This window comes from Eurypyga helias, unplaced genomic scaffold (assembly GCF_000690775.1).
Source record: "Eurypyga helias isolate BGI_N326 unplaced genomic scaffold, ASM69077v1 scaffold12340, whole genome shotgun sequence".
Taxonomy (NCBI): Eukaryota; Metazoa; Chordata; class Aves; order Eurypygiformes; family Eurypygidae; genus Eurypyga; species Eurypyga helias.
In genome coordinates, this window is record NW_010226291.1 from 10,734 (window position 1) to 36,654 (window position 25,921).

General features: G+C 39.5%; 1 protein-coding gene across 1 annotated transcript in view; it reads left to right on the forward strand.

Annotated features, from left to right (window-relative positions):
• The window catches only part of OTUD7A (OTU deubiquitinase 7A), a 44,480-nt gene that overhangs the window by 7,800 nt on the left and 10,759 nt on the right, over nucleotides 1-25,921 (forward strand). The window contains exons 2-7 of the mRNA XM_010152487.1: nucleotides 7,487-7,669; nucleotides 9,608-9,826; nucleotides 16,893-16,994; nucleotides 19,557-19,684; nucleotides 20,771-20,883; nucleotides 25,670-25,797. Coding sequence (XP_010150789.1) covers nucleotides 7,487-7,669; nucleotides 9,608-9,826; nucleotides 16,893-16,994; nucleotides 19,557-19,684; nucleotides 20,771-20,883; nucleotides 25,670-25,797 — 873 coding nt within the window. The remainder of the gene's footprint in view (nucleotides 1-7,486; nucleotides 7,670-9,607; nucleotides 9,827-16,892; nucleotides 16,995-19,556; nucleotides 19,685-20,770; nucleotides 20,884-25,669; nucleotides 25,798-25,921) is intronic.

The window sequence follows — 25,921 nt, forward strand, 5'->3', positions numbered from 1 at the left end:
TTGATTTGTTTTTGATCCACAGTGTAGTCTCATGTAAAATGCTCTCTCTAACTAGAAGGGGAGATGATATTAGTGCCTCCCCCCAACAGGTGATGCTTTGTATTTGTGGGACAGCAGCTATGCCAAGCATACCTGTCTGTACGCTGGCATGGAGCATTTGAGTCACTGAGGCATGTTCTTTCCAGTAGATTTGAAAGAGTTATAATGATTGGAATGGTACTGAAACAAAAGTTTTGTCTGCCAGACAGACATTTGTTGAATTTTTAATTTTTCTTAATAGGGAGGGTTTTTTTTCCCCTGTGGAAACTTTGCATTAGCTTTAGTAATAGTGGGATTGTAATTTTTTTCCAATTCACTAGTAAAAATACAGACAGTGACAGTAAAATATTTAAGAAGTGGTGTTAAAAACCTTGAAAGCTACATTGCTGCTACTGGTTGTTCAGTAGTGTCTCTTTTTTAAAAAAAATGCTTCTAAACAGTATAGCGTTGAAGCATGAATTAATGGCATTAAATGTAAAGTAGATGAGCAAATACTGTACCCAGTTAGAATGGTAAAAAATTCAAAAAGGTGTGTCCATTTTATTTTTCTTGCTATCTCACCAAAATACCTTTTTTTACTTTCTTCTATTTGACACATTGAAAAATAATGCTCTCTTTTCCTTTCAGCTTAATTTCTTGTTTAGTTTTCTTGTCTTTGTGCTTCTGTAGACCTCATTGTTCTGTGAAAGTTTCACATTAATTCTTGCTGGATATTTTTATTGCTTCTGCTTCTTAGACATATGCACCTGTAGTTCATGACCTGTAAACACAAGCTGCACTGTAATTTGTTTAACTCTGTCAAACCTTCACCTTCTGCATCCTTTTTCTTGTGTGTGCTTGGTCCTGGTTAACTTTAGCCAGCACCTCCTGCTCCTTTGCTCAAGTCCTGTGTATATGCTGTTGCTGCAAGTTGCCCTTCATTGTGGTCCTTACTATTTAGATCTTTCCTAGTTCTCCATCTCAAATTGCATCCTTTCTAGCATTTTGTTTATCATTAAATCAAGAATTGCTGGTGACCTTTCAAATGTTCTCTTTAACATATTGGAGTAGGTGGATATTTGAAAGCTTGGTAGGGGGCAGTGCTTTATAGTTGCATGCTTGTTCTTCCTACTAATTAATGGTAAATGTTCTCTCATTTCATTATAACTGTTTTAGGAAGTGAAAGACAATAGATTTATTAACTGTTACAATCCTGCTAAGCTATGCTGTTTTAGCCAAAACAATAAAAACAAAAAACCCAAAGACAAATAATGGCATGTCACTCAGGTCTTATTGCCTGAATATTATCTGCCTGAAAAATGTAAAATCTGGTATGAGTACAGCTAGCGTAGGCTGCTTAATGGGTGCCTGATTTTTGTTACTGGAGAGTACGAGGTGTGATCTGAGAAAACACGTGCCTAATATTGAGCAAGCAAGCATTACTCATGTGCTGCAGAGCATTAAGAAGGCACCCTCTCCTGACAGCACAATCAAGTTGAAGACGTGACTAGAAAACAACTGTGTGTAAAAAAAAAAAAAAAAAAAAAGGACCCCTGTTCTCCAGAAAAACAAGGGTGAAAGCAGCAGGGAGAAGGACAAGAAGGTGAGGTGGAAGGGCTGCGAAAGGTGAAGGAATTAGGTGTCTTCTCTGACCACAAAGTGGTCAGTCCTGATGAGGTCACCTGAACCTTTCCATCCTTCAAAAGCTAGATTTAATAGCAAATAGCTTTCCCCAGTGTTCACTGGAGATGTGATGCCCACAGAGCTGTGTTCCAAAGTGAGAATGCGCTCTCTGTGGATCCTGCAGTAGTACTCTTGCGCAGAGAAACCTCTTCATCGCTGCCCCCTTTTCGGCTTCTTTCTAGCCTGGGGTTTGGAGTCCACAAAAAGCCCTGGGACACTTGCCTCTCATCTCCTGCCCCTTGCTTATGTTGGTGCTTTTATGTCATCCTTGGTTGAGGTGCCCTAAAAGCTAGGCTTTTTGGATACCAGGACCAAGGCCTGGGAAAATTTTGTCTCTCAGATTGGTCTCAGAGCATCAGATCATTGGGAAACTCCTTTCTGAGCACTTACTGACTCTTCAAGCTGTCTAAGTAGGGCAGCAGGGGGTGTGTGTGTCTGTGTGGAAGGGGAGCAGTCCTTTCTGATGATCAGGAAAAACAGAATCATCTGGAATGCCTCTGAGGTGAGTCCTACTCTTGCTCTTCTCCAGCATTTTTTTAACCCTTTACTAGTCCAGTTTGAGGTGGTAAGGCAAAAAAAGACAAGTGGCTTCTTAAATTATGTAGTTTTATCTAAGCCTTTGGGGTTTTTTCAGGCTAACAAAGCCTCATGTTGTTATTCAAGCATCTATTATTTAGGACAGAAACTTCACAGTATAACTGAGTTTATTTTTGAATTTCCCTTTCATGTAGGTGCCTGCTGTCTCTGACACTAAAATGTCAGTACCAGCCCTCAGTCGGAGTACATCTTCCATTCCCTACCCAGCTGTACCTTTTTGTTGTTTTGTTGTTTTTCTTCCACACTAGAAACCCTTGGTTTTAAAGCAGAGACCTTTCAGTCCTATTAAATTTTATGCCTACTGACTCACATAGCACATGCAGCTGTTCTGGAAATAATTGTTCAGTAAGAGTATTCTTTCTGTTGAGTTAGTGAATTAATTTGATTCCAGCATCATGATTCGCTACCTGTGTTTTCTAACCAGACTTGTGTTCAGATTTCAACAAAAAGTCTTACTTGACTTAATTTAGATGATGGAACTGTGCAAAATAGATGAATTACCTGTTGCTTCTCCTTCAACCTGGTGATGGAGGGCATGTCAGTGCCTGTCAGCTGTAACCTTCAGAACTTAGATAACAGAAAGCATAAGTCTCTCCCTAGGGACCCAGAGGAACCATATGCACTCTGCTCAAAACCAGAAGGCTGCTGAAACATGTTGGACAAGTAGCAAGACTGGAAGGAGGGACCTATCCCATGAGAAATGGGCAAGGGGGGGGGGGGGGGGGGGGCATATGTTTGATGAATTTATTTTTGTCCTTTCTGACCCAACAGAACTCAGGTTTTTTTCTTCTTTCAAAACTTAATTTGAAATGTAATAAGATACAGCTTTAAAACTTCAAAAGCTTTTAGTATGCAACGTTTTAAGGAGGAGAGCTAGGCAAAGTTAGCTCTATTCATTTCCAGAATCATACGCCCCACTAGTATCTTGAGTAAATTCCAGCTGAAACTTTCTCACCTGCCATGTCACAGTGCTAGAAATCCTTGTTTGAATCATCTGCTCTTGGCATCTTTGAATTTGATAACCTTTCTGATTTGTTCCTAGCTTGTCCGTTGCTTCTGCAGTCTGTTTCTGTGGTCCAAATCACATCACACTTTTTTTTTTTTTTTTTTAAAGGCCATTTACTTATTTTTTTATTTTACACTGCATTTAATTTTTGTACTTAAATGTATTGCTTCACACAGTGTCTTTTATAAATGCCTGTGTTCTTTTTCATCTCTTCCTTTCCTCTAATTCTATTTGCTGGCTTCCAGTTTCGCCTACTTTGACATATGAATTTTCTTTTTTAATCCCCTTTAACTGATGAATTCTCCTCTTTTTTATTGGCAATGGGAAAATCAAAAGGTCGGTCATTTGTATTTACTTGTGAAGATATAAACCAAAAGGAGAGAAAACCTTGACAAAGGGGGCTAGCTTACATGTTCCAGTACAGAGGGTAGTTGAAAACACTTATATTAGTCAGTTAGGGTGGCTAATATTCAAACCCCTATTTCATGGAAACAGAAAGGTGCTTAATATGTTCTCTAATTTGATTTAATTTTTTTCTTGCATTCTGATGCTTGGAGGCTCCAGCTGAGTTGAGGAAAATGAGTCCAAGAATCATTTCCTGTGTTGGTTCTCTGAAGTTCAAAGCTTTGGTGCTGGTTGGTTCTTTTGTCCAGGAGACGGAGGAAACTCCAGGGAGATCGAGAGATTTGAAAATAAAATATTTCTGTGGAAGATACATTTAGATACAGAAATGTTATGTATGGTTTCAAGTCTGTTAGAAGTTCAGTTGCAAGATTATACCATGGAGTGTGACTCAATAGTCACTATGCAATTTAGTTTTTAAATGCAACACACTGTGAGCCTAGTTTCTGAAGGCTGACTAATTTTTATGATAGAGCTTTATATAAGGTGATTGCATTTAGCCTAAAACTACGGACAGCAGGATTTCTCTTGGCCTACTGATTTTCTGCTTTCCTATGACACACATCAAAGCCCTGTCACACAGCAGTCACTTACAGCACATGCATGGTGATTTTTGTTAGATTTCAGAACTTAAACATGAAAAGTTGTTGAGTAGGTGACCTGTAAGGAATGTCCTGACACTACAGAAATGCTGTCCGTGTTCCATTAATACAGGTCTGTTAATCAAGCATCTCTACTAAATAAACCAGGCTGCTGCTGGGACTCACGTAGTGCTGGACTTCTAGCGTTGCCAATACTGGGTTAATACTGTCTTGTTTAAACCTACATTTCCTATAATTATATTTATTGTCACATTCCCTTTTTTAAAAAAGTTTTATTGTCCTCATGTTTGAGAAGATTTAAAAAAAAAAACAAAACAAAAAAAACCCACAAACCAACAAAACCTGTAAATGCTTCCTAAAAACGGGACCAAAGAAAAGCACTCCGAACACTGATATGGGATCACATGAGTCTTGGAAACACACTCATGATTCTTTGACGTTTGTTAGATACAGTTAGAGCAGACCCCTGCCTGGATTATAGCTATTGAATCTACATGGGATTTTTAAAGAAAAAAAAATACTGGCAGTAACTCAGGTCCTTGTTCTAGGATCTCTGACAATTTTCATGGAATATACACTTTGCCCTACAGGCTTTCTAATAGAAGATTACAGCGTATCATAGATAGTGATTGCATATTACTGACATGGGGGTTTATATTATGGACTACCCGGGATGTATGTGACATTCTTGCTTGGTGATACTGATTGTCCCTACACAATTTTGTTCAGTACTTCAAAATCTGAGATAGTTGACCAACCCTGTAGGTAACAGCTGTTTGTGCTGGCTTTTTCCTACTTCAGTTAGGTTCTTGTTCTTCACAGAAATGACTGTAACAGTAAAAGACTTTATTCTATCTGCAAAGATCTGCTTTGTACTATTTTTAGGTTATTCTCCTTTGTGTAGGCAAGTAAGTTATATTTAACTGCTGCTCAGGTAATGTTGCTTCTCAGAGTACATAAAGTGACAATCTTTTATGGTGTAATAAATCTTGTATTAGTAATAATCAGGTGACACTTGAATTCCCCAAAAAAGTGCTCATGGAATGCTGTGAAAGTCTCATAGTGTAGTCTTTTTTCCTTGCTATTAAATATTTTTAATTTTCCAATTACAAACAAGTACTTGCAGAATATTAGGACATGTATGTATTTTAACTCAGCAGGATTGTTTTGAAAATAACATACGAACATCTCAACATTTTTTTCATTAATATTTTTTGAGAGTGACAGTTACCATTTCACTACCTGTACTAAACAGACTTGTTCATCTCCAGATATCAGCCTGTGTTCTGTTATTGCTGCTCACGGGAGGATGACGAGGGGGGAGCTTGGAAGCAAACCTTTTAGAGGATCCTGTATTGGCAGGTTCCATGAGCAGCTGTCACAGGCATGGGGCCACACTGACTGAATCCTCTCACTGCATGGTTTGCTATAGAACACTCTCCTGTATTGCCTGCTTTCTAAAAGACTTTTGTTTATTTCTGAGAGACCAGGTTCTCCCTGATGTACAAGATAAAGGGATCATATACACTATAAAGAGTTTGCCATTTGCATCCTAGCTGCCCTGCATGTGGAAAGATTTCACTCATTTGTGCTGTTACACTAACAGTCCTGTCTTTCTATCATTGCTGCTAATTATTTATTATTCATACAACTGTACGGAAGTGAATTATTACTGCCTCTCATTATTTTATGTTAAATTCTGTGGGATTTAGTGTTCATCTTAAATTGCCAGTTTCTGGAGCCATCTGAATTGGACTCTGAGCAGGGGAAGTCCTGGCGCTGATTGCCTCGTATGATAAAATGTCTGGGTTTGTGGACGAGAGGAGAGCAGTGGATACCTTTTAGCTCCATGTTAGCAGGGCTCTTGAGTCTTTCCCACAGTGTTGCTATGTTCAAGTTAGGATGTTGCAGTCTGGATGAGTGGACAGCTGATTGGCAGATAACTGTTTTGATGGCCAAGCCCAGAGGATGGTGGTTAATGGATAGCTTTCTAGCTGGAAGGTGGTAACAGATGCTGCACTTCAGTGGTCTGTATCTGCTCAAAATCTTTATCAGGTAGGCAACATCAAGTTTGCAGATGATACCAACTTGTGGGATGGTTGATGCCTTCAAGGGCAGAGCTGCTGTTCAGGGGAACCTGGGCAGAGCGAGGGAGTTGACCAACAGGAACCTGGTAAAATTTAACAACAATGAACAGAGTTCTGTGCCTGGAAAGGAAGAACTCCCTGCAGTGATACAGGCTGGGGTAGCTTGGCAGAAAAATACCTGGAGGTCTTGGTAGCCAGCAAGCTGCACATGAGCCAGCCATGTGCCCTGACAGCTAGGAAAGCCAGCAATGTGCTGAGTTACCAACTGGAGCATAGTCCATAGATCGAAGGACATGAGTTACAACTCTCTACGCAGCACTCATTGGACATCTACAATACCATGTCTAATTTTGCCTCACATACCCACTCCAAGGAAGACAGCTATGAATTGGGATGAATTCAAGGAAAGACTACAGAAGTGGTTGGGATTGGAGCACAGGTCCTATGAGGAGAGAATGAGGGAGCAGGCTGGAAATGGAGAGGCTTTGAGGGGATCTAAAAAGAGCCTTTGAGTGCCAGTAAGAAGGTTATCAAGGAGTTGGACCTGGGTTTTTGGCAGGGTTGTATGGCAGGAGGACAAGGGGTAATCAGTGTAAGTTGAAGGTAAGGTGTAAGAGAGGTTTAGAGTGGACATAGGTCCTGTGAAGACAGTCAGTGTGGGAACAGTTTGCCCAGAGAAGTTGTACCATCTTTGTCCTTGGCGTTTTAAAGACCAAACTGCATAAAGCCCTGAGCAATCTAGTCTGATCTTATAGCTGGCCCTACTTTGAGCAACATGTTGGAAAAGAGCTTTCCTGAGGTCTTCTCCAATTACGATGTAAAGAAAACTAAAATATAAGTTAAAAAAAAAAAATATTTCTGTCTGTGTCCATCTGTGTACTTTTAAGGTGTGTATCAACCGTGCATTTTTGGTAAGGGAGGAGTGGTTGTAAAACGTTTTATCCGAAGAACGTCTGTTTCCTTGCTGATACTTCAAGAAAGAGTGACTTTTCTATTTAAGTTTCTATTTTAAGTTTTTATGACGATAGTTTCCAGGTTATCGATCTGGTCATATACAGATGTGAGCAGAATGTCCTTTTGCTGTTTGGCAGGCAAAAACTGGGACTTGACAGCAGCTTTGAATGACTACGAGCAGCTCCGGCAGGTACACACCGCCAACCTGCCACAGGTGTTCAATGAGGGCAAGTATTACAAGCAGCAGGAGCCAGAGCAGCCTGCCCAGGTGACAAAGGCTGAGCGGCCCTGCTTGCAAAGGCAGGATGACATTGCTCAAGGTAAGAGCTCTTCTCCAAGGGTTTGTGGACAAGCAGCTTTCCAGCTTGTCTGTTTGTGAGTTGTGCTTGTCTGCAGGGAGCTGGAAGTTGTTTGCCATCAGCCTGTGAACTGTCATTGTGATGGGATTCACAGAGCTGCTGCTGGAGCCTACATTTCACATGGTTCTGTTGTCATGAGCTTTGCCTCAGGTCTGCAAGTTATTTTTTTAATGTGTGATTGAAGTACAAAAATACATTGTCCCCAAGCAGTTCTGTGGTACATACAAAAGGAATTAATTAGAGGGTGTCACAGACCGCTACTGTATGTAGTATTCTGTGCTTATTGAGTCCAAAAAAGGTTAGGAAAATCCTTATTTCAATCTTTGAATTCTTACTCTCAGTATGTGATTAGGGTGTATGAAATCTATGAATAACTTTTAGCTTTAAAATGTTTTTCTTCTATGGTTCCACAGGAGAACGGACAACCTCCTATCCCCTGCCAAATAGCAATTGAAACCTTAAGAAAAATGAGTCAGCTACCTCTAGCAGTTGATTTCCAGTACAGTTTGTTTGCAAACCCTTTATAGGCTTTATTTCAGATCTCTCTCTGACTGTTGGAATGCTGCTTTTTTTTTTTTCTTCTCTCCTTTTAATATTAATTTATCAGGCAACTGTACTTTGCACCAAAATAAATCTACATGTCTGACAGCTGGTCATGCAGGGAGGTAATAGCTCTAGCTTGGTGATGACTTTCTATGCAATCATTAGAAGGAACAGAAAGTCCTCCCTTCTCCTGCTGGTTCTTCTCTCCTGTTGAACAGGAAATGGCCCCAGTACTTCAGAGTGTCAGAAAAGCTGGAAATGTAGCGCTGCTTATGACTCCTTAGAAGCACTGAATACAAGTAAAGGGAGGAAGAGTAGCACAATGTAGTTGATAAAAACTTGTGTCCCTTCATCCTCATTAGGATATAGCTCACTCTAAAATTCCATGTCATGAAACTGCCCAAGTTACACTGACATGCCCCCTGTTTAAAAGGGATTGAGCTGAGATGTACAGGGACAATAAAGAAATGGAGATGTAATCAAAACTTCTACCCCTCCCCCCAGTTCAGGATATTTTAGGGAGTGCAATTTAGCTCTTAAAATTAGGAAAACTTTGATTTTTTTTTGAGAAGCAAAAGTTAACAAACTGCACAAAAATTAATTTTTTCATAAGCATTAGTCAGTTAAAACCACTGTTGGCTTAAGTGACAAGCTGCATTTAATAAGGAGCTTTGATAATTTCTGAAGGCACAGAAGTACAGGAACTTCTCTTATTTTAATATAGCATTGTAAATGTTTGAGATTTGGTCACTATAGGCTAGTTTAGTAGTGGTAGTATTTATGAAGCTACAGAGGTGAAGCTGAACCAAATAGTTCTTTTTACAAAAGCTTCCAGTATGATAAGGTACCTGTTTCCAAGGAGGATCAAAGAAAATATTATTTTACTTAACATTATATAAATCCCACCAGGAAACTTCCTGCATATTCAGAAATTTGAGAAACTCCGTAAACCTGGTGTCAACTCACTAATAAAACTCAGTAAAATGCCCTGTAACTTTCCAATACTAGCTTAAGACAGTCCCCATAGCAAAGGATGGCTCAAGAGAGCACAGCTCTCCAGTTGCTCTGAGGTCAGTCTGTTTGAAGCCCAGGAAGGCAGTGGCTCCGAGTGCCACATATGCCAAATGTTAAACTTCTGAGACAGAAGACTAACATTCCATGAACATAAATTTTAAGCAGCTACAAAACATTCAGTCTTTAAAAATATAAACAGTGCAGGGCAGAAACCCAAAAAAGGTAACAGACAAGAAATGGAATAAATTCCTAAGTGAAATGAACGTGCATTCACTAGACTTAGTGTTGACTAGTCTTTTATGTGGTCCTCTAGGCTATAATACCTTTTCGTTTTCTCTGCAGAAAAGCGTCTTTCCAGAGGCATTTCTCATGCCAGCTCAGCCATAGTCTCCCTTGCGCGATCACATGTAGCAAATGAGTGCAGCAATGAACAGTTTCCTTTGGAGATGCCCATCTACACATTCCAACTACCAGACCTCAGCGTGTACAGTGAAGATTTCAGAAGCTTCATTGAACGTGACTTAATTGAGCAGGCAACAATGGTTGCTTTGGAGCAAGCAGGTGGGTAAACGCTTCCAATGTCAGCAGCTGGGCCTTCTGTCATGTTGGTTGACTTTTCTAATCATGTTTCATTTCCAGTGGCATAAAGAAGTTACAAAACCAAATTTCATGGCTGCCTGTGGAATATCAAATAGCCAGTTGCTTTTTTCTGTTGATTGCCACACTGCCCCATGTAACTCTGCTGAGAGTTCACTCTCAAAACTCGGTGCATATTCATACCACGTGTGTTCACTCTGATTAAAATGTTGCTTGTTATTGATCAGGGCACTACATCATAGCATTTAGTCAGGACCACTGCTAATCTGGTGTCACACTGCGTGCTTCTCATGTATTGTCATATGCTCATTTTTTGGCTCTGGTATCTGAATAGCACGATAGATAATAGCATCAAACAGTAAATACTTAATGGGCAAGGGGGACACCAAACAGTGTTTCCAGAAAGTCTCCTTCTGGAAAAAACAGCAGTATAAAACAATGCAGGAATGAAAAAAAAATGAAGACTGTCAGTCACCTATCAAGAAAGTGTATCTAGTTTCTCTAGGAACAAGCTAACAAAGAAGGACAGGGAAAAAACAGGATGGCTTTTCCTCTCATGACTCTGCCAAACACTCCAGATTCCATAGGGCTATCAGAAAATACCTTGATGTAGTATCATGGTTGACCTACCTGCACAGTCTTTAGAGTCACTTAATGCTAGAGTGCAGACTAGAGCATCACAGTGGTTTTATGACCTTAAAATTGGGGAATAGGTGACTTTAGAGCTGACATCTTCTAATTCATACAGATTTGGCTGCCTCTGAACTTGAAATAGAGCTGTAGAAACTATTGAACTTTCTGCCTCGGCATTAAAAAAAATTGTTTATTCTTTTCTTCATGTTACTTTAATTAGGGCAGTAACTTGACTCACACTGGAAAAGTCCCTTCCTCCTCAGAGCCTCTTGGCATCCTGGAAAGGAGGGTGCTTTGACTATTTGAAGTGCTTGTGGGTTTGATCACAGGTTTCCTGTAGCCTGCATAGCCGTAGTTTACTTATGTGACCATTTCATGCAAATAAACTGAACTTCCTGGGAAACAGTTCTGCAGTTCAAGTTAAACAGATCCAACAGTGAATGTTTAAGAAAATCATGTAAGACTCCATGTAAACTGACCTTTTGTCTCTATTTAAGACATGAAGATACTGCTTTCCTCTTATTTCCTGCCTGTTGTAGACATACTGTTTGAAATGAAGAGTAAATGAACAGGACTGTCACTTAGCATGAGCCATGTTGTCTTCTGCCAACAGAGGGCCCAGTTTGCCTGTGGCTTGTCAGCGACTGAAAAAATAGCAGATAAGGTGCATTCCCTGCAAAGGGCCTAAAATTTGAAAACCAAACAAACCCCACGAAGGACATCAGCTTCTGCAGCTGAGGTTGGGGATATTGTTAAATGAAAAGAGAGGTCTGTGCTTGGGTTTAAGAGCATGAATTTCAAGAGAAAAGGAGGAAAAAAGCTGATTAGGTAAAAGAAGGAAGAACTTTGTTAGGAACACATAGTAGCTTACTACTAACAAAGCATAGATTGGGAGTGCAAAATTACTATTAACAGGTGATCGCACGTGTTGTCTGGAGTGGCTGTATGAGCTGGATGTCTATAAAAGCCTGTAAGGGTTTTATATCCTTTCTATATTCTTAGGTACTTCTTACCATTACATATATATGTGAAAGGATGTTCAGTTACATCCTACCAGTATAGTAACTCAGAGCAAAATTCCCAATTTACTCAGGAATTCTGTGTGATATTATAAAGGAAAGGCCCAGATAAAGACAGTATGATTTACTCTCTCGCTGCTGCTGCTGCAGTGTATCCTTTACTATTTATGTGATTGCTTCCTGAATATTTCTCTTAGAAGATAGAATTTAGCACATTCATAAAAGCATTTTGGGCTTTCTGCATCTTACAAACTCAGCTGTTCATTGTTGTCTGAATCGGAATGAGGTCAGCTTTTAAGTAATGTGCAGACTGATCTCTGAGCACTCTCACACTAACCAGCGTGGTTCTTTGATGGAGGATGGCTCAGGTTGTGATAATATTAAATGAAGTCTGTGTGAAAGGAATTTTATATTCTAAATATTTTGCTGCAGCAAGTTGATTTTCATTATATACATGTGCTCCCCTATGTGTCATTAATATGTAGGCTGACACAGAGTTATATTACAAAAACTTCTGCTCTACTGATGAGTTTAAAAACACCATAGTATAGACAGAAGAATGGCTGGTCTAACAGTGTTTTTAATAAAAAAATCTTTCTATTGCAGTGCTGAAATATAACTCAATACAAAAATTAAAAGCAAACTGCATGAACGTTCAGGAACATTGCTTTTCAACACTTTCAGTGCTCAGGTTTGTGTTTTCTGTGAAGCATTTTATACAAGCTACAGGCAAAATAAAAGTAATCTGTTGTTAAGCCTGGGTTTCACATCCCCAAAAACAGCTCCGCCAAAAATCTGGAAACGTTCGATTTTAAACTGTTAAAAACTAAGCTTTGTTAGAGAAAAATCGATGCCTTGGTAGGTTGTAGAAACATTTTCTTGCCCCAGAGTTTTTAACAAATTTTCACACAGTGTATGCAGGGTGCTGGGATAGCAACCATCATAATTACAAGAGAACTGTGTTAGTTTCCTGCTTTCCAAGCCCTGAAATGCATGCTTGTGTAATTCAGTTCTAATATGAATGACAAATACTGTATCACAGAGTAGGGTGAAATGCAGTAATGTCATAGAAAACTGTCTGTCTTGGGTTGTGAAAGAAACAAATGCAGAAAACCGGAATACTGTTACCTGCAGACAACTGAACTTAGGGTCAGTTGATGCAGCTGGTTAGGCCGAGTCACAGATTTCTCTGCCACCTTACTTCATGATTGTTGATTTGCAGTCTGGTCAGTGGCGTCTGTGCCACAGCCTGTGTTGCTTATGCGTCAGGCCAAAAGAGAAGCATTTACTTGATTGCTCGGTTTTACTTATTTGTACGTGCGCAGATCAACATTACATTTCAAAGACATCAGTAAATATGAATAGGCTTGCAGAGGCTACTGTGAAGCTGATTTCATCATCTAGACTAAAAGGGAGACCTCCTACAAGAAGGTTCTTTCTTTGAAGTACAGAAAATGTATTGGTAAACGCTTTATTTTATTCCCTTATTTTAAAAAGTAAGCAGTCACTGAATGATTAATATATGCCCGTGTGGGAAATCTGTTTTTGTAATTTTCTTCAGGTTAAGTACTTGCAAGTACATTGTGTGAAAGGACCAAAACTAAAAATAAGCAAACAAATTTCTCTTAACTACTCATGTAAAGAAACATGTAAAATGTACAAGTAGCTGTGCTGAAATCTGTATTTGAGGTTCCTGCACCCATTGCTAATTGTCTGACTGTTCTGAATGGGCTGAGTAATCCTCTGTGGACCAGAGGTTGTTGGGGTCCAGAGGGGAGTTGGTGAGTGGTTAGGGTGAACCATTGCTCTTGAGAATATACGGGGTGTCCAGAATTAGCCTTGCTTTGGCGGCTGAAAATGTTCTTTTGTGATTTGCTCGTCTTGGGGGATGGATGACAGGTGGATTTCTGGAAATAAGTTGTGCTAGAGGAAGGAATGAAAGGCTGATCTTAGCCTAGTTTCTTAAGGAAACTGAGCTTGTGTCAGCAAGCTGTCTCTTAAGATTGTACCATGACTAGTTCTCTAAATTTAACTCTGCTGATTTCAGATATATTTGTGAGTAAGCTTTTACAAGTTTCATGAAAATAAACAGCTTATTTTTACTATTTCTGTAGAATAAGAACTTGCAACATGAATATTGTTTGTTAAACACTACAGAATCCACATAGGAAAGACAACCATAAAAGAAAAGCTATCAGAAGTCTCACCTTTGGCCGCACATATGGAGAGTGCAGGAAAGCAGGCATTTAGTCCCACTGTGCACAGACTGACGTGTTTTCCTCTGTCAGATGCCTACTCTGTCAGTATTTTTGAGGAGCTGGCCTACGACTGGTTTACTTAGCTGTATGAAAGAGTACTGTTAATAGCACAGCAAAGTGCGTAAAAAGACAATCGAACTCCATCTGAGGTAAAATTGCCCAAGCTGTGGCATGACACCACATTTGTTCCCATCGTTACTCATCCTTTTGTTTCTTTTTAGTGTGTATTCCATCGATTCTGTGAAAATTGTGACATTTTTAATGCGATAAATGCACAGTGGCATTGTGGACAGGCAACTGTTTGCCTTGGAGGCTGTGATATGCAATCTAGCTTTGCAGCAAAACTTCAACCCCACTCAATCATATAGCGCCAGAGAGAGGGACCATCCTTTGTAGCATCCTGTTTACCCTGTCAAGAGAGTTACCTTCAGTTGCTTTTTACTAAGTCCTTGTAACTTTTTGCTGGTTAGTCCTACCAGAAAAATACCAAGTCTGTAAAGCCAATTAGTTTATTAGCTTAAACCAGAAATCAGAAAATACAGACTGGAGAAAGTGAAGAGAGAGCAAAGTATTTATGCAGAGTTTCTACAGAGGTTCTTTATTATTCTGTAACTTCATGTTTGTTTTGAATTTGGGTGGTTTGTATGTGTACCACCAACCTTGTGCATGTCTGGGCAATGAATACTTTGTAATGGACCTTAGTAAACTGGGGGCAGCTCTGTATGAGCATCTTTGTGGGATAGTCATAAACTAGTATAATTTTGGTTGCTTATTTTTATCTTTTGTTTATACTCTTAATGGAATTTTGCATAATGGACATAATGAATGCCTTCTTACCTTCTGTAGTATCAGTGCATAAGGCAACGAGCTGATACCAAAAGTCAAGCCTGGCCCCTGTTAATAGTTGAAGTGCATTCTCTGTTCTCTGCTGCCTTCTTTTTGAGCCATTCAGGTCTTATCACTTTCTAGAGTCCTCTTTGGCAATTTCCTCCCATAAATCCTATGGCAAGAAACAATACAGGCTTGTAATACAATATGGAAGCTGATGAAAATAACACTTAAACCTTTCTAGTGTCTATTAATAATACTGCAACATTATGAACATACTGTGGGGTAAAACCGATGTTTTAAAATATTTCTTCTTTTCTTTTCCTCAAATGCTGACTTTTTAACCTAACAGTCACCTAAGGCCAGCTTATATTCATGCCTACAGCTGTAGTATGTTTACAGTAGGGTAGCTTTGGATGTTTGCGTCTTGGCTGGGAGTCATCAGGATATTTTGTAGTAATACTGTCTGTTTTGTGAAGTTTGCAAAACTCTCTCTGAGATGCAGTTTATCTTCTTTGCATGCTAGTTAATAATCTGAAAAGCAGTACCACTCATTATTCCCTTAAATCCTAAGGTCTGTCTGTTCTAGGTCTTCTAACTGTGCTTTATGCAGCACCTTGGTATAACTTATTACTGATCATGATTCCACCAGAACATTCTGCAAAAAACAGGTGGCAGGTTGTTATTTCATAGCCCACAGACAGGAGTTGCTAAAACCGATAACTTGTTATTTAGTTTTATCTTTCCCAAAGGCTGTCCAGTAGCGCTTTAAATTAAGCCTCTTGAATGCATATTTAATTTGGAACTCAGTAAGCCCAGTCAGATGTTGGCCATTTACCAACTAACTGCTAAAATCATGAGGATTACCCGATGTGCTTAGTTATTGATCTGCTATGCATCTTTACCCTTACAGCGTAGTAACTCTTAACCCATACTGATTAAGTGAAATTTAATTACATAGTTCTTAGTACCCAGAACAAGTAACTGGGGGCACATGTTACAATATTGTTAGACTGGTTTTTGTGCAGTATGGATTACCTGCCGTTACAAATAAACTTCAGTATGATTATGGAATGAAAATATACTAATGGAGAAAAGTTGGGGTTTGGTTTTCGGGTTTTTTATTGCTTGAATATGTCTTTTTGTTCAATGCAAGACTGACTGTACAAATATATAGCAACCATTTTCTTTCATATTGCAAGTAAAGAAACTGGGGGAGAAAAAGTCTGCAGAAAAGCACAAAGAAAGAAGTGAAGCCACCACTGGCTGCCTATTGCATTATTCATTCAGTTATTCAGTTGTGTGTTACCCACAAACTTTCCAAATTCCTGGGAAATATACCATCTCTGCTCATCATTGTTAATCGCCTGCTCTTCCATATCCCCAGAGATGTTATACAATTAGTCACGTTCTCTTTCTTCATATTAGAGATGTTCACATGATCATATACCCAAGACTCCAGGCAGCTACCACATGGCAACCTCTGGGCCAGGAGTTATGTGCTTCCAGTGCTGGCTTTGGCACTGGTACTCTTCATGGCTTTGTTTGCTTCATCTAGATACATCAAATATCTGTTCTCTTGTCATTCTTTTTCATCATTCATCTCTGTTTTAGAATGTGTAATACATGCTTCATGTAACAATGATGGATAAGTGGTTCTCTAAATGTTCTCAAAGAAAAATGCACGTGCTATCTTAGACCTTGGACTGTGCATGTGGTCTCATTTTAATTCTCTCGTAGCTGTTGATTTTAGTAGGTCTAATCATGATTTACACTTGGCAAATGAGAGGAGAATCAGCTGTTGAAACAATCCAGCTGACTGAAACAATAGTTCTTTGCTTAATAAACTTACCTAACAGTAACATATATTGATTAACACATGCATATTACTTTTGTCTTCTGAGACTTTATTACTGTAATGTAATCTGTCATCTGCGTACGGGAGGCCAATGTCAGTTATGTTTGGGAACTGATACCAAGACTCATAATGGTATTTAGGCATTGAGTTACTTGGAAATCCATCCCTGAATGCAGCATATGAGAATGGAAGATGCAAATTAATTGAAGGCGCTCTCATCTTACTCGAAATACATTTAAAGAATAGTTAAACTTTATCTGCCTCTTATTTTAATCTTTTCAGGTTTTACTTCTGACATTACATTTAAGTTTATTTGGCAAAAAGGATGCTCATGATTAACCTTCAACATTATGCATCGTTGGTCTATGCCTGTACACAGTGCGCATCCTGCTTTAGTCTCACCTCCACCATTTTAATAGGTGCTTTCTTTTCAGGACGACTAAATTGGTGGTCCACAGTGTGTACAAGCTGCAAACGTCTTCTTCCCTTGGCTACAACAGGTGATGGAAACTGCCTCTTGCATGCTGCATCTTTAGGTAAGGGAGCGTCAGCACGTGAAACCTTCTGCCAAAAATACTTACCACTTTATCCCCAGCAAAAGCTCAGAAACACACGGGATGCAGAGACTTTCATTAAAAGCTTGGCTGTGAGCAATATATTCTTCAAGTATATTGCCTAAGTATTGTTTGCGTTAGGCATGCTTGAGGGAAGGTAAAAGTTTCATTAGGTACCAGAGGTATGATTGGAACTGTATCAAAACCCATGTATCATAAACACCAGTGATTTGCGTTTTCCTTACAAAGCCCAAAGTAACAGCTCTGGAAGAGGCAGGTTCCAGGTGCTTCTGCAGGGCTGTCCTCATTTTGGGTGAGGAATTGCATACATTATCTAGCTTTTGTTGAACAGTTCTCTTGCTGTCTTCAAGAATGCAGTATCTAACTATTGCCTCTGTAAAGTTTAAGTATATGGGAAACAGTTTGGGGGGAACTAAAATAATTTCCAATTGATTGATTAATCATTAATACGAGACATTTAACCCCTTCTTCAAATCCAATAAATAGAAACCCGTTGTATTACGTTTGCATGGCAAGGTTTTGGTAGCGGGGGGGCTACAGGGGTGGCTGCTGTAAGAAGCTGCCGTCCAAGATGAACCCGATCCTGGCCAAGGCTGAGCCCATCAGTGATGGTGGGAGCACCTCTGGGACAGCATGTTTAAGAAGGGGGGGAAAAAACCCTACTGTGCAGCTGCAGCCAGAAAAAGGAATGAGAATAGGTGAGAGAAACAACTCTGCAGGCACCCAGATTACTGGAGAAGGAGGGGGGAGGAGGTGCGTCAGGCACTGGAGCAGACATTCCTCAGCAGCCCGTGGTGCAGCCCATGGTGAGACCGGGTGTGCCCTGCAGCCATGGAGGGTGATAGTGGAGCAGAAATCCACCTGCAGCCCAGGGAGGACCCCACACCAAAGCAGAGGGATGCTCAAAGGAGACTCTGACCCTTTGGGAAGCCTGTGCTGGAGCAGGCTCCTGGCAGGACCTCTGGCCCCATGGCGAGAAGAGCCCTTGCTGGAGCAGTCTGTTCCTGAAGGACTGCACCCTGTGGAAGGGACCCATGCTGGAGCAGTTCATGAAAAACTGCAGCTCGTGGTAAGGACCCACACTGGAGCAGGTCGTGGAAGACTGTCTATCATGGGAGGGACCCCAGGGAAGAGTGTAAGGAGTCCTCCCCTTGAGGAGAAAGAAGCAGGAGAGACAACTTGTGATGACCTGACCACAATGCCCATTCCCCGTAGCCCTGAGCTGCTCAGGGGGAGGAGGTAGAGAAACGGGGAGTTAGGTTGAGCCAGAGAAGAAGGGAGGGGTGAGGGGAAGGTGTCTTAAACATCTGGGGGTTTATCTCTCATTATCTTACTCTGATTTGATTGGTAATTAATTAATTTCCCTGAAGCCAAGTCTGTTTTGCCTGTGGCCATAATTGGTCAGTGATCTCCCTGTCCTGATCTCATGAGCCTGTTGATATATTTTCTCTCCCCTGCCCAGCTGAGGGGTGTGACAGGGCAGCTTTGGTGGGCACCAACCTCCAGCCAGGGTTAGCCACCACACCTGTGATGCTGCAAGTCTTTGATATGCCTTCTGTATCCTAACCTATTATGAGGAAAATAATTTTTTGTTGCAGTTGCTAAAATCTTCCACCAGCACAACTCCAAAAGGTGATTTTTGAAAACAAACAAACAAAAAAACCCACTGGGATTTTTAACATTTTGAAGAGACTTTCCTTTTTGAAAAAAATAGTAAGAAAAGAGCTTTTGCTGTTTCCAAGAATCCTTTTATCTTTGTCATCTTCTTTTTAAATTAGGAAAAATTGTATATTATTTATAGCAAATGTTTGTAGTATTTTGACTTGCAAAGTCTTAAATAAACGTATTTAATGCCAGCAGCTGACAATATGGCAACTGAAACATGATTGTCTATGGGCACATGTCTTGGTGAGAGCTCTGCTCTCTTTTCTTGTAGGTTACTATTCTCAACTACATAAAGACATTTTATTATCCTAAAATGAGCTTGAAAGCCTGTGGCTGCTAGTATTTTTAGACTTCCAATCAACTTGAATGCTTGTCTCTTGATTTGTGTGTTGAAGCCAAAGGAAGTTCACCATCCTGCTGTGTAAGCCTTGGAGGCCTTTGGGTGTCGGTATCATCTGCGATTCACAAAAGTGCCTGCAGTTGTCATTAGCATTCCTGTGTCTGCCAGCTCTGTTGGCAATGACAGCCAGAACCAACCCGTGCAGTGAATATTCCGTGGCTTGCAGCGAAGTTGAAGTTGCCTGCAAGCAAATACTGAAACAACTCAAATCCTTAATCATTCCTTAATCAAAGTTTAAACTTTTGTTAGAATTCCCTCTTGTTCGTTAGCTTATCTAAATTGACTGTTTCTTTAGGAAACGTTAACAATAATGAGTGAATTATTTGCCAAGGAGAATCTTAAATAATGTATAAGCTGTGCTGCTTCTGCTAGTAAAGCAATATTAATTGTGTTAGTACTTACTTTTTCTATTGCCCTGTACCTTCGTTTCAACTGAATGTTGTCTTGTGCTGCTTTAGGGATGTGGGGGTTTCATGACCGGGACCTTGTTTTACGCAAAGCACTCTATACTATGATGAGAAGTGGAGCTGAAAGGGAAGCACTGAAAAGAAGATGGAGATGGCAACAGACTCAGCAGAATAAGGAGGTCTGTACAGCCTAAAGGCAGCCTTGTTAATATCGTTTAGGGTCAAAAGCATTCTTCCTAAGTTTGGTATTGAAGTTTTAATTGCTGTCACCTTCCTTGTGCTTCCATTTTGCATAGGGAAAGTGAGAATTGTATTTAGAATATTTGTATCAGAATGCAAATGTCTTTGTAGCTTTGTGGGTATAAATATACACAGGTTTGTGCCTGCAAAGGTCTAAGGTGAGTTTGGAACCAGTAAACAATTTTGGGCTACAAAATTAAAAGTATAATTTAGGTATTGCAAAATTATAATAAATTATAAAAAATAAAATGAGTGGATGGAATCCATAAAAGAGGGAACTCCATTTAGGAAAGATTCCCCAGAATGGTGCACCAGGATTTTAGGACCTGTGACCAGATACTGAGTGAATGTTTCTTAACAAAAATAATCTGTAGGTTTGGTTTGACTGTTGCTTTAAAAACTGTATTTCAGCATGTATTATTTTCTGAAGATGTCTGTGCCTAAACAGTGACTAGAAAAGCCAGTTTCTGGAGTACTCCTGAATGCAGTCAAGGGAATGTGCTTAAATGTGTGTGACTAGTTTGTAATCAGCTTTTTGTTGTCAGTGAGAATACAGCTGAGCTGTGGCTGACTCAGCTGCTTCAGGCTACATAAAAACGCAGGGGCATGGAAGCAAGCACTTGTATACCCTTTCTGCTCCTGAAGAGAGGGAGAAAGTATCACCCATCTGCCAAGGGGATACTTTATGAATGATGGGCAATCCTTGTAGTCCCATATACTGGGGAAGAAAGCAAACCTCCAGAAATGGGCAGCAGAGCATGCTAACCATGAGGTAGATCTCCACTCTGTTAGCAGCAGCAGACCCACATCTAGAAAGGTGATCCGGTATGCAGTTAGTGGTTCAGATTGGTTTTAGTGAATTAATGTTATTTTACCTGAAAAGAAATGCTGTACTGTTAATGGTCCAAGTTATTAAACCATTTCATGTATGAAACTCAAAATTAGCCGGTCATAAATACTGCTACAGAACTCTGCTTACCTTTTGTACCAGCGTAATCACGAAGGTATTCCATTCTCTCCCACAGTCAGGTTTAGTGTACACAGAAGAAGAATGGGAACGGGAGTGGAATGAACTGCTTAAACTGGCATCAAGTGAGCCTCGTACACATTTCAGCAAAAATGGAGGCACAGGTGGTGGGTAAGTTTAGAGCTTGCCAAAATCTTTTAGTTTTTGTTCTCAGTAGGAAAACAATACAGTACACGTGAAGGAAGATGTTTATAGGACATCAAACTGACTTTTCTACTGGTTGTGATTTCTTTGATGTAGGATATAATGATCTGAACATCCGATTATAATATTTAGCATTTTGATTAAGTTTCCTGTACAGTTACCAGACTAAGTTGAGGTTGCTTTGGATTCAAAGGAGTCTGGATTTCATAAATCCTTGTTTTCTGGAACAGGCATGTTGGCAGTAGCATTTAGCTTCAAGGAGATGAAGTGCCTTGTCTCGATGAAGATATGTAGCTTTTAGTTTTAGGCAGACTTAGCAGAAAGATAGCTCCTGCTCAGATACTGTCACAGAATCATGGAATGACAGATTAACATCGCATCTTCTAATAGCATTCCAGAAGAAAGTAGGTTGTGCCCGGATATTACCTTTTCTGTGCTGTAGCACAGCTTTAATGCCATCTTCTCCTGTTCACATATTTATTTCAGTCCTTTTTTGCTTTGTAGTTCAAACAGAAAATCTTCAGAGAGATGTTTTTTGAGGCCAAGTCACCTAGAACTCTTCACATTTTCTACTTTCAAAATGTTGTCAGTGCTAAACATACCAGGGAAAAATAATAATGTTTTTGGTATTAAAGCTAAAGATTAAATACTTGAATGCAGTGTCTTTTTAAACAGGAAGTAGAATATAGAGTTATACTTTGTAGTATCATGAAACTCATCTGAAAAATCAATATGCTATGCTTCAATCTTTGAGCAGTTATAAAGAACTTTAAAAATTACAATAATTAATGTTGCACTGATAGGAATAGTTGCCCTTTCTTTGACTATTCAAGCTTTTATTAAATCCTTGTAACATGAATAGTGCTGTCATATACAAGAATTATTTAAAGATTGTAGGGGGTTTTATTTCAAATTAAACTGATTCACTATTGTCCTAGTAAAGTTAGATGCTGCTGGAAGGTTCTGCATAGGGTATGCATGTATTTTGAAGAAACACATAAGATTATTTTCTTACCTAATTTCACATCTGTTTATCTAGATTGATTCCATGAGAGTATGGCTGGTTGCAGCTACTTCGATTACACTGCCAAGTTGCAGTGTTTGCCAGTTACTTCCCTGAGCTAACAGGCAAGCAAGGAAAGGGTCTGTTTTCTTGAAGGTCAGCTTAGCATGCATGGTTTATCTTTGTATAATACTCAATTAGTAGCATCTTAGTCAATTAGCTTATTATAAATAGTATCAGTAAATTTGCTGGTCGCAGAGACGAACCTAGTACTGTCTGCTTTACTGCCATCATGCATCTAGTTTAGATATTTAAAAGCTATTGGAAAAAATGGATAGAAACATATTTGTGAGTCTGAGATGAAATAGTATCTATAGTATTTAAATGCTTCTGATGCACATACAGAATCTGCTTTAAGTAGCTGGTATGATAAACCATCCCTCATGGTCACTGCAGTTGTTTCCAAAGTACAGGATTATTGAGCAGCCTTAAGAATGCAGAAGCTGTAGTTTTTGTCCCATGTTTATCGCTGAAAATATTTATTGTTTATTATTCAGTGCATGTTTTTCTTTAGGTACTGTTTCCCCTGGAGAAAATTGCATGTTGTGATAAGTAAATCAGCAAAATAGGGCATACAACACAAGAAGAGTAATAAAATTTTCAGAAAATATTCTCTGGGCTTTGAAAGAATATTATATTTTCCTTTTAACCATGTGATGTCAAGGCTAGGTAATTCTGCTAATGCAGGAGGACATTGTTTAGAAAATTGTCAGCCCTAATGTGTCTCATTTTCTTCTCTTTTGAGGTTAAAAAAAAGGATTTGTTTTCATTTTAGTCTCTAGTTTTCTTCTTATGTTTGTAGATATTTTCCTGTTGATATGCTTTAGTCTTCCAGTGCAGTTCAGTTCACATTTCTATTAAATTTGGCCATCCACCACCAATTTTCTCTGATCCATTCTGTACATTTCAGGTACTATGTAGTTTCAGTATCTACCAGTCAGGGATGTCCTTAAATGTTGCATTTGCCAGGCAATCAAGAATCTTCACCTTTAGTTCACAGATACTTGAACAGGGAGTATCACTATTACATAAACAATTAATTTAAATGGGCCTTAATGTTCTCATCATGTTGGTTTGGTACATCCCAGCTGTCATCAGGCATTGGTCTCTTGCTCCACATGAATCCTGAAACGTAATCTGAACTTGGAATAGCTGTTATGAGACTGTTGGACAAATTGAGGTAAAAGAGAGGGACTGACAGCAGATATCCAGGGGGAACAGGAGAGCAGGTGACTTTCCTGTCTCAGTTTTTTGAGTTTTTTTTTCATTACTGGCCGCAGTAGAAATTGGATTTCCCATAGGAGAAAGAATCTCTTTGGAGTGCTGAGCAGGTGTCCACCCTGTTTGGATTCAAGGTATCAGTGGTCCTGTAGGATAGACTGAGATTTTTTTTTCCCCTTTTTTGTTAATTATAATTAAGATAAATTCTTCAGTCAGAGTGCCCTCGTTGAGCAGGATTCGGCAACGCAGGTTTCCATGCTCTTACATGTGTGGATTTCATGATTTAAAAATTAACTTTATATGAGCAAAGGAATTAATTTGTTTCTTAAATTTCTTTTGCTTCCAATTTATATTATTTTGTCCACAATATTCATGGCCATGTAGTTAACATAAATAAATGCCCGTGAAAAGAAGTGGAATGATAAGTGGATCAAAGGATGTGGCAGGTTGCTATGGATACTTGTTAATGATGATTTTTTTATTCTCATTAATCTTCAGGAAAATTCATAGTGAATCCTAGGCAGTGGCACTGAAATAATGTAAGGTGGCCCATGTGAATTACTGGCAATGATGACATAAAATTGAACATAGAAAAGCTTTCCCAGCGAGGCTGTGAACTTTTCCTCTCTGGAGGTATTCAAAAGCTGTCTGGACACAGTCCTGGGCATCTGGCTCTAGGTGGCCCTGCTTGAGAAAGGGGGGTGAATGAGGTGACCTCCAGAGCTCCCGACCAACCTCAAATGTGCTGTGATTCTGTGAAAATGAGCAGCGGAAGACAGATGTGTAATAGAAGGATTTGAAATGTGTGGATATGGCCATAAACAGTGAATCAAGCAACTTGGTGATGTGCTGTTGAAGAGTAAAAAAGCCCAGTGGGATTTCGGACTTCATGTGCAGTCAGGCTTGACACCAGCCAACCAAAGGGATAGTGGTCCTTCTGATACAGCTGCATCTGGACTATGCCTTTCACTTCTAGAAACCTCATCAGGGGATGAGGAATAGTTAGGGGATTTGAAGAAAAACTTTAGGGACTGATAGTCTGGAAATACTAACGTGAGAAAATAGCTGGAAATCTCTGTAGCATATTCTCTTGCCAATAAGATGATTCTTCTAACTTCCTTTTGGCTAACAAATTACTTTGAGGGCGACATAATGGGCTGCAAATGCCGAAAAGCTGTCGCAGCCAACAGCAGTGAATAATTCAGTAAGGAATATGAGAGGAAATCACAAAATAGTGGATTAAGTATGAACATCAGGAAAAATTTCCTGATGAGTTTGGGTAACGGGTAGAGGGATACAGGGAAGGAGAGGCGTCTTACTGCTTGAGCAGAGAATTTGTATCCTGCATCAGCCTACTGTTAATGATTTCCATCCTGCTGTGCTCCTAGGTTGGATGAAAGTTTTAATGTAAAGTTCCAGGGATGGGCTGGATGCCATCCGACCCGTGAGAACATTACTGCATATGCCCCCCATGTTCTAAAGCAGTGCCCATACAGTTCTGTTCAGTCACTGCATTTCACATACAATACATACAAGGAAAATTAATTACAGTTAAAGTCTTGGTATTTGAATTTTATGTTCTGTTCTCCTAACATGTAAGGTACTTGTATCGATTCTTTCTGTGTGTTTTCAGAAACACAAAATTCCTCTGGCAGAAATGCTTGGCCTTGTCTCATTGAACTACATCTTGATCTAGACTCCTTCTGTATTCTGTAAAGAGAAATGAGAATTTTTATTTCATCTTTGGGCAAATGCTTAAGAGGAGAGGAATGATCCTACCTGCAGATATGCCTATCTTTTTTTGTTATCTCTAGAGGCAGTCAAGGTGAAATGCTTAGACTTTAGATTTTAGATGTCTGAAATCTCATTGGAAAATCTAATAGGAAAATGAATTTCCAGTTCCTTACTCCAGTAACCCCTCGCCATCTTCAAAAAATAATTTTTGGTAATAACCAAAGAAAAAAAGTTGACAACTTTGTAAGTTAAATTCTTCCTGCTCAAGCTGACATCAATGTTTCTTACATTGCCAAGGTAAACTCAGCTGTATTTTTTAGAGGAACTAGAAAAACACCTTTCATTGTAGAGTCTGTGTGCCAAGGGTGTCACATGAAATTATGATTTTTGTGACAAAAGCAGGTTTACACCAGGACCTTGGCTAAGAATTACTTTTTTGTATTCCCATTAGGCTACCAAACAATATCAAAAAGTAATTAATTTAGCTGACTGCTAAACTGGTGTGGAGTCTGCAAGTGAACACATTTTCTCTGATGCTATTATTTTATTTGAAAAGAATATTGTTTTCTTTCCAATTTCTTATGTTACATATTACAGTAATTGGAATATGGATTTCAGAAGAGCAGGAATATGAGTGTCAAGGAAGAAGAAGTAGCTGCTGCAATATTTTGGCTCACTAAAGTTTCAGTGGTTGGTTCAGGCTGGTTCAAAAGGTTTCACTTCTGTGTCTTCCAGAGTTGATAATTCAGAGGACCCAGTGTATGAGAGCTTGGAAGAGTTCCATGTTTTTGTCTTAGCCCATATTTTGCGAAGACCTATTGTTGTAGTAGCAGACACAATGTTACGAGACTCAGGGGGAGAAGGTAAGAGTTTTTCACTAGAACTTCATGCACCTGTGTAAATTGAATCAATGGTAAACTAGCACAAACAGAAGACCCAGCTGTAACGTATCTGAGTGTTTATGGGATAGCTGCTGCCTATTGGGGG